The sequence below is a fragment of the Phragmites australis genome, chromosome 17 (assembly GCF_958298935.1).
Source record: "Phragmites australis chromosome 17, lpPhrAust1.1, whole genome shotgun sequence".
NCBI classification, from domain to species: domain Eukaryota; kingdom Viridiplantae; phylum Streptophyta; class Magnoliopsida; order Poales; family Poaceae; genus Phragmites; species Phragmites australis.
Window position 1 is genome coordinate 25,154,476 of NC_084937.1, and position 15,395 is coordinate 25,169,870.

Sequence of the window (15,395 nt, forward strand, 5' to 3'; positions counted from 1 at the left end):
AAATTGTGATTGGTTGCTCGCATGAAGATATTTTTTGACACTAACCAGTGAGCTCGTCTGTATGAGTCTGTATCTACCAAGCTAGCTGAAAATGTATATTTGTATCTATCATATCAGACTAAAATAGTGGATATGAGTAAACAAACATAACTCTCTAAAATTATGTCAATCAATCTCTTAATTCATGTTTTGCAAAAATAATTAGCCGAGTTTAATAGGAATTTCGTTATTTCCTTTTTTGATTCTTTCAGTCTCGTTTTCTTTTCAAAATAAAAAGTGTAAGGCCCATTTACAACATATCTGCAAAGCCCACTAAGCCCAGCCCAACATAAGAGCTAATACCCCACGTCCTAATCTGGGCCCAGCCCAACACCCACGTGCTCATCCTCATCCCGTACCGTCATGTGGGGCCCACATCACACCGTATCTTGAGGTCGGTTGCTCGCCCGCTCCGCCGCCGCCGCACCCGCCGCTAGCCTCCTTCCACCCAAAAATGTCGGCGATGACGGCGACGCAGCTTACGCTCACGGCCCTCCCGTTATCCCAGTCGCCTTCGCCACATTCCAGCCTCCGACTCCGCCTCTCGCCGGCGGCGAGGACCCGCGTTCTCGCCCCGCGGGCGTCAGCATCGGCGACAGCTGTCTCTGCTAAACCGGCAGCGGCGGTGGCTCCCCTGGTTGCGGACCGCACCGTCGTCCGTATCGGGCTCCCCAGCAAGGGGCGGATGGCCGAGCAAACCCTAAGCCTCCTCAAGGTATCGTGCTTCTCCCCTATTCTGCTTCCGTTGCTTGGTTTGCAATTTTGAATTATATAATTGTTTTGCTGATTTGTTTGCGGTCGTGCTGTTTGTGCTTGATGGTGCAGAGTTGCCAATTGTCGGTAAGGCAGCTCAACCCGCGGCAATACACTGCGGATATCCCGCTGGTGAGGTTTACAGCCCTATGGTCTCTCTGCATTACCGTCTATTTGATTTGGCTGGGAGGTGGGCAGTTGCTGACTTGCTGTGAGTTGGTGTTGAATCAGTAAGCCTTTAGTTGCTGCCACACTGGTAGGATTGTGGGGTTTAAGAACAGTGTAGCTTTCCTCTCCCATGGTTTGTTTTTAAGATAGGTTGCTAGATAAGCTTAACACTTAGGCTTAGCAAGAGGGAATTGCTACTGTGGTATTGTTGGTTATATGCAAGGCCTGTTTGATGTTTGGTAGAAGCAATGCCAAAGAAATGTTACATGATATCTATTGTCCCTACACTAGTGAGCGAAGGCTTGACAACTTGATAGGCAGCTCATCTTATGATCGAGTCAAATTTTGTGTTTGAAGCTGTGGTGTTATGGTAGGTTTATTGAACGTGGTTGTTGAGAAACAGACCATATTTGTTAGCTTTGTTGAAGTCCTGCATGTGAATTGATAAATAACATGTCACTCAGGCTAGAGTTCTAGTTGTTCTAGTCATGTGCTCTGGTAATTGCCGAATCACCAATCATTGAGGCCGGCCTTTTTTTTTCGTTTCTTAATTGAATATTTCAGGATTGTTAGAGGAACGCCAATTTGTTGCATCTGTCAAGATGTTTTCCAGCAAGACATTTGTTCTGTTTCTTAAGATTGGTTTGCTTAGCAACACTGTTATTCTTTGTACTTTTCTCCTTCTGTTTTGTACTAATCAAAGAAAATGATGTCAAAGTCCATGGCACCAGACCATCTCTATTGTGCATCTAGATACAATTCCTCCGATATTCGTCATTTTGCATAGCAAACATACGTGAGATGCAGAACATGCATATGTCCTACAAAAAGTTAGATTTAAGACCAAGTGGTTTATCAACAATTTCGAGTATCTTTTAAATTGAAGAATCAAGAAGGTTTTTGTTGGCTACTTAAAAGTCTCTATTAGAGCACTCTCACATCCCTGTTTGCATGCAAAGCTTATACAACCTATTATCTGTAGAGTTGGATTTATACGTAAGAACATTGAACCCTAACATCTGATTTATAGATGTATGTATTAAGACTTCATACTACAATGGAGCAATGTGTATTGTGAAATTATAGTATCTGCCTACAAGTAATTAATGTCCAACGGTCCGGCCTGGGTCCATGTATTCTTTTTTCTCCCCTTCTGATTAATGTGGGCTTCTCTTCTCAAAATGAATCCATGCATCCATGTTTTAGTTATATACTGCCCCTCACTCACAATCTGTCAGCCTTACTATGGAGCATAATTTCGCAATATTTGTCCATTGACTAAACGATCGATATAGTTCTTGTATTTTTCTCTCCAATTATTATAAGTTTGAGATAAAAGGTTGAATGGCCAGTATGAGTATATTCATTTAATAGTGAATTAGTGATACACTGGTAGCACGTGCAGCTTTACTTCATTTTCCCGTTTCTTCAACTTTATAGTACCTCATTGGTCTGTTGCAATTTGCTAACAGCTGCTTTGACACATACTGAGGAACGGAGTGAGCGATAGATAGTGGCAGTAAAATTCACGCTTAGTTCTAATCCGGTGTGTTGCTATCTTTTCATCTTTTTGCAGATTCCAAACTTGGAGGTTTGGTTTCAAAGGCCTAAAGATATTGTTCGTAAACTGCAGTCAGGGGATCTTGATCTTGGTATTGTGGGTTTTGACATGGTCAGTGAGTACGGGAAGGTAAGTTTCTGAGGCATCCTGTTAAATCTTTTGGCTCTGTTTGTGCATGCCTTTAATCTTAGATGTTTCGGTAATATCTAATACTTCCTCCATTCCACAATATAGCTCCTTTTACTTGGAAGTCACCATTTCAGCATTAGTCCACGGATGAAAATAAGAGTGTAATTATTGCAATATTTCCACCTTCTACCCCTATCTAATAATGTGAAAGGGGTTAAGTGTTTCTAGCATGCAGTTAAATAGGGGCATGTGTGGTTGTTTCTCACTAACGTACCCTTAGACTTAGTGCCTCCTTAGTTTGCGAGCATGATGGTTGTGGACTTTATTATGAAACAGAGGGAGTACAAATTTCTGCTAATTGAATTCACAATGTTCTTTGCGTGTTTTTTTTTTACAGAGCCTTTATCTGATCAATGCTTGCACTTATTTGAGATTTCATGTGGCAGGGAAATGCTGATTTAGTAGTTGTTCATGATGCTCTTGAGTTTGGACACTGTCGGTTGTCCCTTGCGGTATGGGGTTATCCAAGCTCATTCATGGGTAATAGTCTTGATATCCCTAATTGAAGTTTATATCTGAAGCAGTCAATCGTGTGACCAGGTACCTAAGGAAGGCATTTTTGAAAACATAAATACTCTGGAGGATTTGGCAAAGATGCCTGAATGGACAGAAGAAAGACCACTGCGTGTTGTTACAGGATTTGGATATGTATGATCATTGACCCAAGCTGTTTGTGAACACAGGTTTGCTGATCATTGACCCAAGTTATGCTATTGTGCTGCAGATAGGCGCTAAGTTCTTGGAAGAGAATGGTTTTAAGCATGTTCACTTTTTATCTGCTGATGGAGCCCTTGAGTCATATCCTCCTGTGAGATTGCTCTCTTTTCATTTTATTTCCTTCTGTTTCTTTGCGATTCCACCTTTTCTTTTTTCATGTAGTTATTTGGAATTTGGATGGTGCAATAGTGAATGGTGCCCATTTCTGTTCCACTATAGTGCTTAAATTTAGATCTTGCGAGAAACTAACTGCCAATGTTTTCTAGTATCATATTAGTCATTTCTTTCAACAAATTAGGATGCTGCATATTATTATGTGTACTGCTGACGTGTTCTGTACCTTTTTTTTGTTCTTGCTCTAGTATATTATGATATGACTGGCATGAATCTGTATGAACTTTAACTCTTCACATTGTAATGAACAACAGTTTGTTTTTAACTATTGTAATGTATACTGGAATGTGTGCCTATAGTCTTTTTGCTAGCTTATGAGCTGTGCCATAATCTAATCAAGAGGCTATCAAGGTTAATGCATGTTGCTAATTTCCTTTTCCCCTGTGAAGATGGGTATGGCTGATGCTATCGTGGATCTTGTGAGTAGCGGAACGACCTTGCGTGAGAATAATTTGAAGGAAATTGAAGGTGGAGTAGTTTTGGAAAGCCAGGTAAGCCTCCTCTCTCACATGCACGTGCCCGCCCGCACAGGCACACGCTCACGCGTGCACGCACACACCCTCAGGCAATATTTCCAACTTCCAATTGACGCTTCTTTTGTCAAAGAGAAAAGTTGTGTTTGTTTCATATGATATCGAATTCTATGCAGGCCACTCTTGTAGCAAGTAGGAGGTCTCTTCACAAACGTAAAGGTGTGTTGGAGATTACTCATGAGTTGCTTGAAAGATTAGAGGCTCACCTCACAGCGACTGCGGAGCTGATGGTAAGTCTTTATATAGCTTACATGATTATACAAGTTTTATTGCTTAACTTATTGTACTTTTCATTATCATATAAGGTCACAGCAAACATGAGGGGCAATAGTGCAGAAGAAGTGGGAGAGAGAGTTCTTAGCCAAACATCAATATGTGGATTACAGGTAATAATTAGGAATATTCAAACTAGCAACAAACATTATTGTCTAAAATCTGGCCATGAATCATGTGTAATTTTGTGGTGGAATGATTATCTTTATGTTTTAAAATAGAGCTGTATTCATCATATGTAGCATCATTTAAATTTTCCCCACCAATAAGGATTAAAATATTTCATTCTCTTTCTTTTTCTTGATTGATGAGGAAACTTCTAGCCCTTTGGAGTGAAAGTAGCGGGTCCTGTTAACATTATTCTAATTAGGAAACTTCTAGCCCTTTGGAGTGAAAGTAGCGGGTCCTGTTAACGTTATTCTAATTATATATAATATGTAATATGTCATGTGGGGGCAGCAGTACAGGCGCAGGCACAAGGAGTCCCAACGGCTTCTTCAGATTGATTAGTTAGAGATAAATTAGATTTGGTTAGAGATAAGAATTGGTTAGTTTGAATTGTTAGGCACTGGGGCTATATAATGCCACCGGATTCATTTGATCTAGCAAGAAGAGAAAACCCCGAAACCACCCTACCCCGAGCCTTGTCCCTAAGCGCAACACCACAACGCCGCCCAAGTTCAAGCGCTTGGCTCTGCGACCTCCTCAAAACCCTCCTTCCCTCCACCGCTACTTCCTTCGTTCACGACGCCCTTCCGCTGGCTGTGACATAATATCTGTCATCTCTCTTGGAAGGCATATTAACATCATTCTAATTATATAATTAACGGAGTGAAATTGGTCATGATCTAAGTGAAACTGCAGTAGTTTGAAAATTGATGTTGAATTCTTATTGTTGAAATATTGAGGTTTAATTCTTATATTTCTAACTCATGCTTATGATTTCATTACTCCATGTTGATGTGAACAGGGCCCGACTATAAGTCCCGTCTATTGCAGACGTGATGGCAAAGTTGCTGTGGAATACTATGCTATTAATGTAGTTGTTCCACAAAAGTTGCTTTACAAGTCTATTCAGCAACTGAGATCTGTAAGACTCTTACCTCATCCTTATCTTCATTTTAACTCATATAAGATGTCCCACAAATGTTGCGATTGAAGGAGATGTCCCACAAATGTTCTCCAATAACTACCCTAAATAAAATTTAAAAGTATTTATCCTTATCCAGAAGCGATGGGTTTTAGGATTTTAAATCATGTTTAAAGCTTCATTTCTAGCAGCTGAAAGCACGGAGCTTTTCCTCTACTCCAATAAGAAAAAGAAACGCTTTTTGTTCTTTTCTTCTGCACACAGCACAGTGTACCAACTTGTTTGAGCTCTTATTAGGCCTTATTTTCTGAACCTCTATGGTTCTTGTTGTTAATGAAACATGCGATATTGATACCTGTATCCATGGACTTGGAACTGCAGATTGGTGGCAGCGGAGTCTTGGTAACAAAGCTGACTTACATATTTGACGAGGAGACACCAAGGTGGCGCAATCTTCTCTTGGAGCTGGGGTTGTAACATGGTGGAAGGTAAAGCTTTTGGTCTCTTCTACAATGTTCTCTGTTTTAGCACCGCATTAATTTGCCCCTGCTGAAGTATCTGAATCCACCATATGCAGAAGTGAGCTATCATGTGGGACGTCTGTCATGTACCGCTTCAAGAAGTTTTGGTCTGTACCGTCGTGTTTTGTGCTCAGCTGTTTATACTCTAGGCATCTGTTGGACCATCCGCTGATGTACTTGTTGATACAGTTGGGGGAACCGTGTTGTTGGGTGTGTGTGTTTGTTGTGCCTGACCTCGCCTGCTGCGGTGCTGAAATAAAGAAAGCCGGTCAGGTTCGTCTCCTCCCTTGATCCCACCTGCTACAACATTCGTGTCCACCTGCCTGTCGTCGGAGTATATGATGCATGCCATCCGTGGGCGGGCACACCTGGGAAAGGGTGTACAAATGTACATTTAATTTTTTCACAAAACGTGGACTATATACGTTGTTTATATCATTAGTTATTAAAATTTAATAATTATGTGTTGCACTTTGATTTAACAAATTATTTATATATTTTTAGTCTTTTCTCACTATCGTAGTCTCGCAGTCTACCATCTTAAGGTCTAATTAGCCTCGGTAAGGTAAAAATAGATTAGATTTGTATGGATAATGTTTTTACCATATTCATATTATTTTTTTGTCGGATTTAGAGTTGGGAGAGGATATTGTAGATACAAATTCGAATACAGATTGTTTCGGAGTTAGAGTTGGACTAAAAATAAACTAAAATAGTCAGATATTATTTGCGCATATGGTCATGCAAGCAATAGATAGTGTGATAGCAATTATGCTGGTTAGTATTAAGATTGTGTGAGTTTCATCTCTATTTTGAAGCCATCAATTATCTTCATTGAGACAATCTTTGGTGAGTATGAGGATTCATATATATAGTTAAAATCTCACTTAGGGTACTGTCATAAGTCATCGTCATTTTTTCAAAAAACAATGAAAGATTAAAAGAGTCCAAACAGATTTAGCTTATACACAAGTAGATATAAAATAATATATGCCTATCATATGGTTCAATTATAAGAAAAAGAAACTAAGAGCTATTTCTATTTTTTTATACACGTAAGAGGCATACACACTAGCACATAGAAATACTATAATTTTCATCAAATAAACATCATATAATAGACAATAGCTAATAGTATAATTCAAAATATTACATTGTATAGATAGATATAATGCATACTCTATTTCATAGTATTAGTCTAGGCTAGAGGTAATGAACCTAGTAAAATATAGATAATTTGATCTAAAAATAGGATAATTCGTTTCCATCGGATTTTTACAATACAACACATATATCTATATATATGAAATATCATAAGCTTGACGAACTATCAGAAGGTGACCACAGGAAACCGAGCCCAGCTTTACATACACTGGCATCATTGTGTTGATCAGAAACCAGATGTACTGGCAATGACAGTTCGTCACCTCAATCTTTCTCCTCAAGATCACCTTCCAAAGCACCGTTTTTGTCCGATGAACAATCGTGGATCTCCAGCGATCTCAAGAAGTTGAAGTAGGCATACTTGATGTCAAACTGCATGTCATACCAGTAGTTCACGGCAATAGTGAGCACGTTCGGTCCTGGGCTCTGGCTGACATGGTGAAACCACATGCTCGGCACGTAAAGAATCTCGCCGGCCTGCACCGTGCACCGTATCGGCGCCGGCCCGTTGAAGTAGAGCGGGAACGACGACGCCTGCGCGGCCACCTCCTCCGGCGACGTGCGCCTCGCTGGCCCAGGGCACGTGCGCGTCCACGTCGCCGGCCACCGCCGCGTACTCCCCGCGGAGGCAGTCGTCCTGCTGCTGTGCGTACACGACCAGGCCCGCGGCCGGGTCGGAGCCCCTGATGAGCCGCACGGCGGTGGGGAAGTCGACGCGGCGGTCGTGCGCGGACGCGAAGCACTTGGAGGCGCGCGGAAGCCGCGGGTGCGGGGCGAGCGCGTCGGCGCGGGCGTCGGGGGTGAGGTGGAGGGAGACGGCGGTGGAGCGGAGCGCGTCGATGAGTATGAGCGGAAGGGAAATTTCCGCAACGTGCCCATCTACTATTTGCACCGTCCTCACCAATCTTAAATCAAACTAACGGAAATACTGAAAATTAAAATGTGAAATACGATAGTACTATAGTTTAATAGGTCACACTTTTCGGATTTTTTATGGTGTATAAATACTTCGAGTAGTTATACGTTTGCTTCAGTTAGATGATTTTTTACGGTTTATTTATTAGTCTAAATCTTTCGATAGAATACAACAGTACTATAGTTTAATCAGTTACACTATCTGTTTTTTTATTAGTATAAATGTTCTGATTAGTCATACATTTGTTTCTTTTTTTATAGATTATTCATCACTCCGAATCTTAACATACTCTAAGAACTACTCAGAGTGACGGGTGGCAGAGGAAGGTGAGCGGCGTCGGGGGCAGGTCGGCGTGCGGCACGACACGATGGTGGCGTCGTCGTCGTCCGGGACGGGGAGTGGACGCCCAGCAGATCGCGGGACTCCGCCCACAGTTCCAGCGCGCACAACGCGCTCTACTGGCGCTGCGGCGTCCGCCTGACACGAAACATATCTCAAGGGCGAAGGACGCGTAGAACATAAAGTCAATGTTCAGCGCGACCTTCATCTTTGACAGCTACATCTCCCCTTGGTTTCGGCATTTTGCCCACAACAACCTTCTCCTAAAACCATAGGCTCCTCCACCACGACGTAGCCGGTTGGCAGCACTGCACTGAATGCCCAATGCCCATAGCATATGACCCGCATGAAAAAAACCAGCTGCAAACTAGCTTGTATATAAGCAGCACTCACCAGGCCAGCTTCAACCATCCTCAAACCAAACCAGCAAGAACATCAACCGCACTCCGCGAACCAGCAACATGAGTGTAGAAATCCTTGACGGCAAGACCATCCGGAGCTTCGTCGAGGACGAGGGCGCCTTCAACTCCTCCGTGGACGGCCGGTTCGTGGCCCTCGACACCAACCGTGATGGCCTGCTCTCGTACTCGGAGATGGCCAAGGAGCTCATGAGCCTCAGAGTTCTTGAGAAGCACTTCGGCGTCGATGAGGCCGCCATGAGCCCCGACGAGCTTGTGGAGCTGTACCGTGGCCTGTTTGCGCAGTTCGACCGGGACGGCAACGGCACGGTGGACGTGGAGGAGTTCCGGGCCGAGATGAAGGAGGTGATGCTCGCCGTCGCCAACGGCATCGGGTTCCTGCCGGTGCAGATGGTGGTCGAGGAAGGCAGCTTCCTGAAGGTGGCTGTGGACAGGGAGCTGGCCAAAGCAGCTTGAAGCAACAGTTTTGCAGCAATTTTGTCACACGTCTACGATTTCTAATTTTATATTGCCATTCTTGTACTTGATTGGAGCTATTTCATTGCTAGTTGCTCGTGCTTATTTAGTGGGATACGGCAGAAGCCCAAAAGTTATAATGCTGTAGTTCATAAACCACACAAGCTAGTTAAACAAATGGAAATGTTGTGTGGCTATGCTTGTGAAAGCCTACATGTGGAAATAAAAGTGGCAGTTTTGGAATCTGGAGTGTGAGGATTCTGTGTTCAGTAATCGGATGCATTCCGTGTTCTGTTTTCAGTAATCTGGATGATAATATATTTATCATGATGAGAACAGGTAAACAAAATATGTTCCGAGTGAATTTCAGAACGGTCATCCGGGAGAATAAAATTACCACAAATTGGCTCAAGTTAGCAGAAGCAGATATCAATTCAACATATCATGTGTATGAATTAAAGCTAAGAAAATTATGTCATAAATAAAAGAACTAAAGACAATATCTATGTGCAATGTAGAGCTGGCAGCAAGTTTATGACATCAGGCACTAACACTGCCAGATTCAGAAGAGATCTTCGCTTGAAATTCTGCTTTCCTTCTGATCCAACTCGCACTGAAACATGCATAATTTGCATGAGATGACATTTTTAGAAATGCAGAATGTAAGGCATGACCATCGGAGAATAACTGAATAAGCATGGGCAGAATTCACCTTCCCATGCCTGAATAAACATTTGAAAAATTGCCATCAAAATGTTCAATCTGCAACCAAATCAAACCTGATAAGCTATTTGGCCCTGCAAATTTGTACGACATACACGGCAGGCAATCGAGATACTTGCACCGAGCATCTACTTCCGAACATTGAGGAACTGTTAGATGATGTCCAAAAAAACTGAGCAATATCCTGCTCATACTGGCCTTACTGCATCCATCCAGAATCGAATGCAACCACAATTCACCAACTCAATCGTTCTTCTCCTCGAAATCACCTACCAAAGCACCAGTCTTGTTCGGCCAACCATCGTCGATCTCCAGCGACCTCAAGAAGTTGAAGTAAGCATACTTGATGTCAAACTGCGATGGTGAGCCCGTTTGGCTCGGGGCTCTGGCTGACATGGTGAAACCACATGCTCGGCAAGTAGAGCATCTCGCCGGCGCGGACCGTGCAATGTATCGGCCTCAGCCCCTCGAAGTAGAGCGGGAAGGATGACACCTGAGAAGGCAGGTAGGGGTCAACGCTGCTCCACGGCACGAGCCTCTCGGGTTCTTCCATCTCCAGCTTAAGCCTCAGCTCCCCCTCTCCTCCCTGCTCCGCGACGTAGTGGGCGGCGGGGTAGTCGCGGACGTAGAGGCGGTGGTGCTCGGTAGGGGGCAGGAGGAGGAAGTGCTTCTCGCCGGAGACGACAACGTAGATGTTGTCGTAGTGGTCCTTGTGGAAGGAGGTGACGGAGTGGGAGTTGCCGATCCAGAGGTTGACGGCCTCAGGGAGGCAGCCAAGCGCCTCGCTGGCCCAGGGCACGTGCGAGTCCACGTCGCCGGCCACCGCCGCGTACTCCCCGCGGAGGCAATCGTCCTGCTGCTGCGCGTACGCCACCAGGCCCGCGGCCGGAACCGAGCGCCTGATGAGCCGCACGGCGGTGGGGAAGTCGACGCGGCGGACGTGCGCGGATGCGAAGCACCTGGAGTCGGGAAGCTGCGGGTGTGGGGCCAGGGCGTCGGCGCGGCCGTTGGGGGTGAGGTGGAGGGAGACGGCGGTGGAGCGGAGCGCGTCGGTGAGGTAGGAGGCTGTAGGCCAGAGGGACGCGGCGGGCCAGTGGCGTGTAGCCGCAGCGGAGACGAGAAGCGGGCGGCCCAGGGAGACGTGGTCGCGGAGGAAGGCGAGCGGCGTCGGGGGGCAGGTCGACACGCGGCACGGCGGAGGCGTCGGCGGCGTCAGGGGACGGGGAGTGGAGGCCCAGCAGGTCTCGGGACTCGACCCACAGCTCCCGCACCGCGCGCTCCATTGGTGCGTTGCGGCGCCAGCCTGACACGGGCGCCGCGGCGTGCTCTGGCTGCTCGTTAGTTCTGCCAATTCTGGCGGCTGCGCGGCGGCGGCGGCGGTGCCACCTCGTGCAGCAAGCGGCGGTTCAATGGCAGGCGTGACTGGTGGGCTGGGCGAGTTTTCCGTTTGGGGCCATGTATGGGCCCGACTTTTTTGGGATTTGTAGGGCTTGGACATGGCCCAAAAACTGGTCTTTGTCTTTGGAGGAAAGGGTCCAAGGGAGATGAGATTGCACTCATTTGCTATTTGGATCTTTTACTCATGCAACCTTTTGAAAGTACACAATGATTGAAGCGGCAATGGTGGATCAAACTGGGTGGCACAGTGAGCCGTGGACCATTTTGAAAATTTACATCAGTTTAAGATCTATATATAGACGTGTAAATTTCTTTTAAGGTAAATTTTAGACTTAATTATATTAGCATGTTAAATTATATTAAATTGAATCACCTTTAACTATAATTCTGAATCCACTGTTGTTGAAGCGCATGAATGCGAAGTGGAAGAAGTGTATTTGATCCCCTCAACTCTTACGGTAGTCTCATTTTTCTCTAAGAACAAAAAAATCAGATATAGCACACCATCAACTATAAAAAATTAGACAATTTATCCCGTAACTCCATTTGAAAGTGATTTTAGCTGACGTGGCACAAACATGATAGTGGTTTTTGCCACGTTCACTAGTTTTCTATAGAAGGTTGTAACCCAGTCATCAAATTGCAAAAAAAAAAGGTCCATATGTCAACCTCTATAGCAAGTGTGAAGTCACTGAGACTATCTTTTGCATGTCAACTTGAATAGCAGTTTTGAAATCAGTTTTTCTCTGCCCACACACGTCAACGGCGCCATGCAAGACCTACTACTAAACCTTTGTTTTCCAACTACTACGCGTATGCAAGCATTTGCTCACATTGCTTGATATCATCTACCTCGTCGACCTTTTATAACTTAGAAATTTATAATCCCAATGGCAAAAATATCTAGCTCAATCATTAGTCGAAGAACTCTCGTTTATCGACAATTCGACATGGCTGCAAGAATAAACATTCCATATCCTGACAATGCGTTGTCGGTGCTCGATAGAACGTTGCGCCCATGGCGATTGATCGAGATGTAGCAGAGCTAGAGTACATGCCCTCTCATCAGGCACTGGGAACCAGTAGTATTTTTGTTGCATCCATTTGTTTGCAAAAGCCTATGGGAATCTCTAATTGGTTATGGTCTCATGGAGTCGTGGCATGACCTGCTTACAGTGAGCTCATGCACGTCCAATCACAGGCTAGTGGTTACTAGGTTGCGCCTGCAATGGCGGACGTGTCGGTGCTGCGTCTGTTCATGGTCCTTGCTGATAGAGCTAGCTCAGTACTTGACACCACCTCCTTTCTTCAGGAAACGATATCGGCACAACCGATGTCGAAAACTTTTTTTTCATTGTTTTTATTGTGAATTCTGCTGATGTAAAATTAGAAAAAGTAAATAGTCGAAGGTGTGTAAATGGGGACCGTTTCGATGTCGAGAACAATGTGTAAAAGATTAGGTAGCAGCTCTAGAGATCAATTCACATTTCAAGCAACAGTTGTTCGTTGGATGTTAAGAGTAAATGGTGGTAATAGTAACCTACATTCACTTCTGTTGGGAATAGTTGGGTTTTTTTATGTGTTTATTTGCAAAGAAGTAGTACCTTTGATCAATTACATAGAACAACATGTGTACTATACTTGGTCAGTGGTGGATACAGAGAAATTAGGTAGAGAGCTCATCCCTATATGTTGTCCTCTTCCTCCTGTTTTTTTTTTCTTTTTCTCCTTTCTCATCTATAAAAAATATTGTTAGAGACTGAGAGCTTCTATTGACTGCGAAACAGCATGAAGCTGACGAGATCCAACTTTTGAACACCACACGCATGTTCTTCGTTCAAACTACTCGACAAATTTTGCTCAAAAGTTCCAGTACAACTTACTTGCACCAGATGCAGTTAGGATAAATTAGTCTTGCTCAAAAGTAACCCCAAACACGAAACAGCTCATAATCCTTCTCAATCCTACGCAAATTTGGCTTGTTGTTCCTGTAGATCATCTCTCTCTGATCATAAGAATTTGGTCACACTCACTGACACGTCAGACCATTCAATTGCTAGTGTTCGTAAGATGACATGGACACACGTGTATGGCGGCATCCCACGTCATCACAAAGTGGAAAGTACTCCGTACTGTTCCAAGAGGACTGTGGGTGGGGTCCTGTCCACCGCCCCTAGCTCTGGTGCCACGTCACCATCAGGTTCCGGGTCATGGCCTCTAATTATGCTAACTTGTCTCTGTGGCCAGCAATTCCATGGCGACGTATGTGGCTTCAACCAAAGTTTTTGCTGTTGCAACCATTTTTTCCATGTGAACTTGGCCTTTTAATTCATGTACTTACCGTGTCATCGAACATTGTCTAAGTTTTGGTAATGCCCGTAACGCTACTTCTCGAGTAAACTTTCTTTATTGTAGTAGAAACTCACTCATGTCTGGATGCTTTTTATTCAACATTAAATGGTATTTGTTGGAGTTAATCTCTGATAATATTTTCAGAGTGTACTGAATGATGTGTGTGTGATCAATATTTTTGATAAATATGTGTCAAAAGAAACTTAAAAACACAAGAAATTATCTAGATTCATATGGAATAAGAGTCATACGTCATATGTATTTTTTATGGTTTAGATGAACTTGTTACAGAATAAATTCTGTTCCTTTCAATCCCGATCATCCTTCTTTTATATAGTAGGAGACAGATATATACAAACAGATCATAAAAAAACCTGAGACCGAACTAAGACTGACGGAACCAACTACTCCTAGCCTATGATAACAAAGGATAGGCATGTTCGCCCTGCTCTGATCGACCGGTATGCCTTGCTCCCGTCACCACGCGCCGCACGCTCTCCTATGAGAACATCCCACTTGCCTGGCCGTCCTCCAGACCCTATCCCATCTGCCCAATAATATCACATATGTCTGCAAGGCCACCCCGTAGAGCACTGCACCTCTGCGCCGATCACAATTTGCTCGTTGAGAGGAGATATCTGGAGAAGAAAAATACTTAAATGGATATCATTAAATGAGATTAGACGGATTAATTGAGTACCTACCCCGCGACCAACAATGGTTGATCATGGGGTTTTCTTCTTCGACCAGGGGACTGGTCACGCAGTTGGGTCATAGTCTTGATAATATCAATTGTCAGCTAGAATTTGCTGATGTGGACTTTATGATAGGGCATCACTTATTTTTTACACCGATAATATTACTATTTCACAAACAAGAATGCCAAGGAGGAACTAATGTCTTCCTATTTGAGAAATAATTTTCAAAAACAATTTCAACTGCTTAGGTTTGAGATGAAAACTCAAAAGCACGCAACACACGCACAAACGCCGTGATAAAGTTGATGCGACGGGAGATCCGAGCGGATATGTGCGCGGGCCCACACTGACAGCCGGCCATGTCGATTTTCTCGGTGATGAGTCACCGATCAGACCATCCTAATGGCCATGGTGGATGTACGAAAGGCGAAAGCTTCTCGTCATTTTCCATATCATCTCGACATCTAAATGGCCGAGCATAGAGCAAGGAAAACGACATACACAAAAAGAAGAAGAAGTTCGAGTGGCTCTTGTAACTTGCTAAAATCTCATGAAAAGAAAGCTGCCCACCTCTTGCATTCTCTGCTGCCGCTATCGCCGATGATCAGAAGGGCTAGAGGTGTAAACCGGTGAATACAAGAGTATGCACTAACTCTCTTTAATTTAATTAATAACAATATGTTTTTCAAATTAAGTAAAATTTTAGAAAATTAATATAATTAGTTAAACTAAAAAGAGTCAGTAGTTACCTTAGATTACTTAATTTGTATCTATAGCGCTGTTTGACACGCATAATTTTTTTTAAAACTTTTTTGGAATTTGATTGTTTCTCGTGAAATTTCTATAAGTTCTTGTATATCGCCAACGTATAAAACATCAAAGCAAGCTGGAGAAGAAATAAGAGCACTTGTA

At 43.7% G+C, this 15,395-nt stretch overlaps 2 protein-coding genes and 2 pseudogenes across 2 annotated transcripts; 2 read left to right on the plus strand and 2 right to left on the minus strand.

The window, feature by feature from the left end:
• Positions 1-396: 396 nt before the first annotated feature.
• On the plus strand, positions 397-6,480 carry LOC133897411 (ATP phosphoribosyltransferase, chloroplastic-like). The gene is made up of 12 exons (XM_062338141.1): positions 397-754; positions 865-924; positions 2,537-2,650; positions 3,097-3,162; positions 3,251-3,358; positions 3,435-3,518; positions 3,991-4,092; positions 4,251-4,364; positions 4,440-4,520; positions 5,378-5,497; positions 5,879-5,985; positions 6,075-6,480. The coding sequence occupies exons 1-11, from the start codon at positions 494-496 to the stop codon at positions 5,972-5,974; spliced, it is 1,206 nt and encodes a 401-aa protein (XP_062194125.1). The 5' UTR covers positions 397-493; the 3' UTR covers positions 5,975-5,985; positions 6,075-6,480.
• Positions 6,481-7,228: 748 nt separating this feature from the next.
• Positions 7,229-8,645, minus strand: LOC133897014 (lysine-specific demethylase JMJ32-like; annotated as a pseudogene).
• LOC133897792 (uncharacterized) lies at positions 8,484-9,557 on the plus strand. Its single transcript, XM_062338615.1, has one exon. The coding sequence runs from the start codon at positions 8,899-8,901 to the stop codon at positions 9,310-9,312; it is 414 nt and encodes a 137-aa protein (XP_062194599.1). The 5' UTR covers positions 8,484-8,898; the 3' UTR covers positions 9,313-9,557.
• A 49-nt stretch (positions 9,558-9,606) lies between these two features.
• Positions 9,607-11,406, minus strand: LOC133897791 (lysine-specific demethylase JMJ32-like; annotated as a pseudogene).
• Between the last annotated feature and the right edge of the window lie 3,989 nt (positions 11,407-15,395).

Coding starts and splice junctions, on each gene's coding strand:
- LOC133897792 (XM_062338615.1), top strand. CDS start 8,899: ATGAGTGTAGAAATCCTTGACGGCAAGACCATCCGGAGCTTCGTCGAG.
- LOC133897411 (XM_062338141.1), top strand. CDS start 494: ATGTCGGCGATGACGGCGACGCAGCTTACGCTCACGGCCCTCCCGTTA. Junction 3,163..3,250: donor ACTGTCGGTTGTCCCTTGCG/GTATGGGGTTAT, acceptor TCGTGTGACCAG/GTACCTAAGGAAGGCATTTT. Junction 5,498..5,878: donor CTATTCAGCAACTGAGATCT/GTAAGACTCTTA, acceptor TTGGAACTGCAG/ATTGGTGGCAGCGGAGTCTT.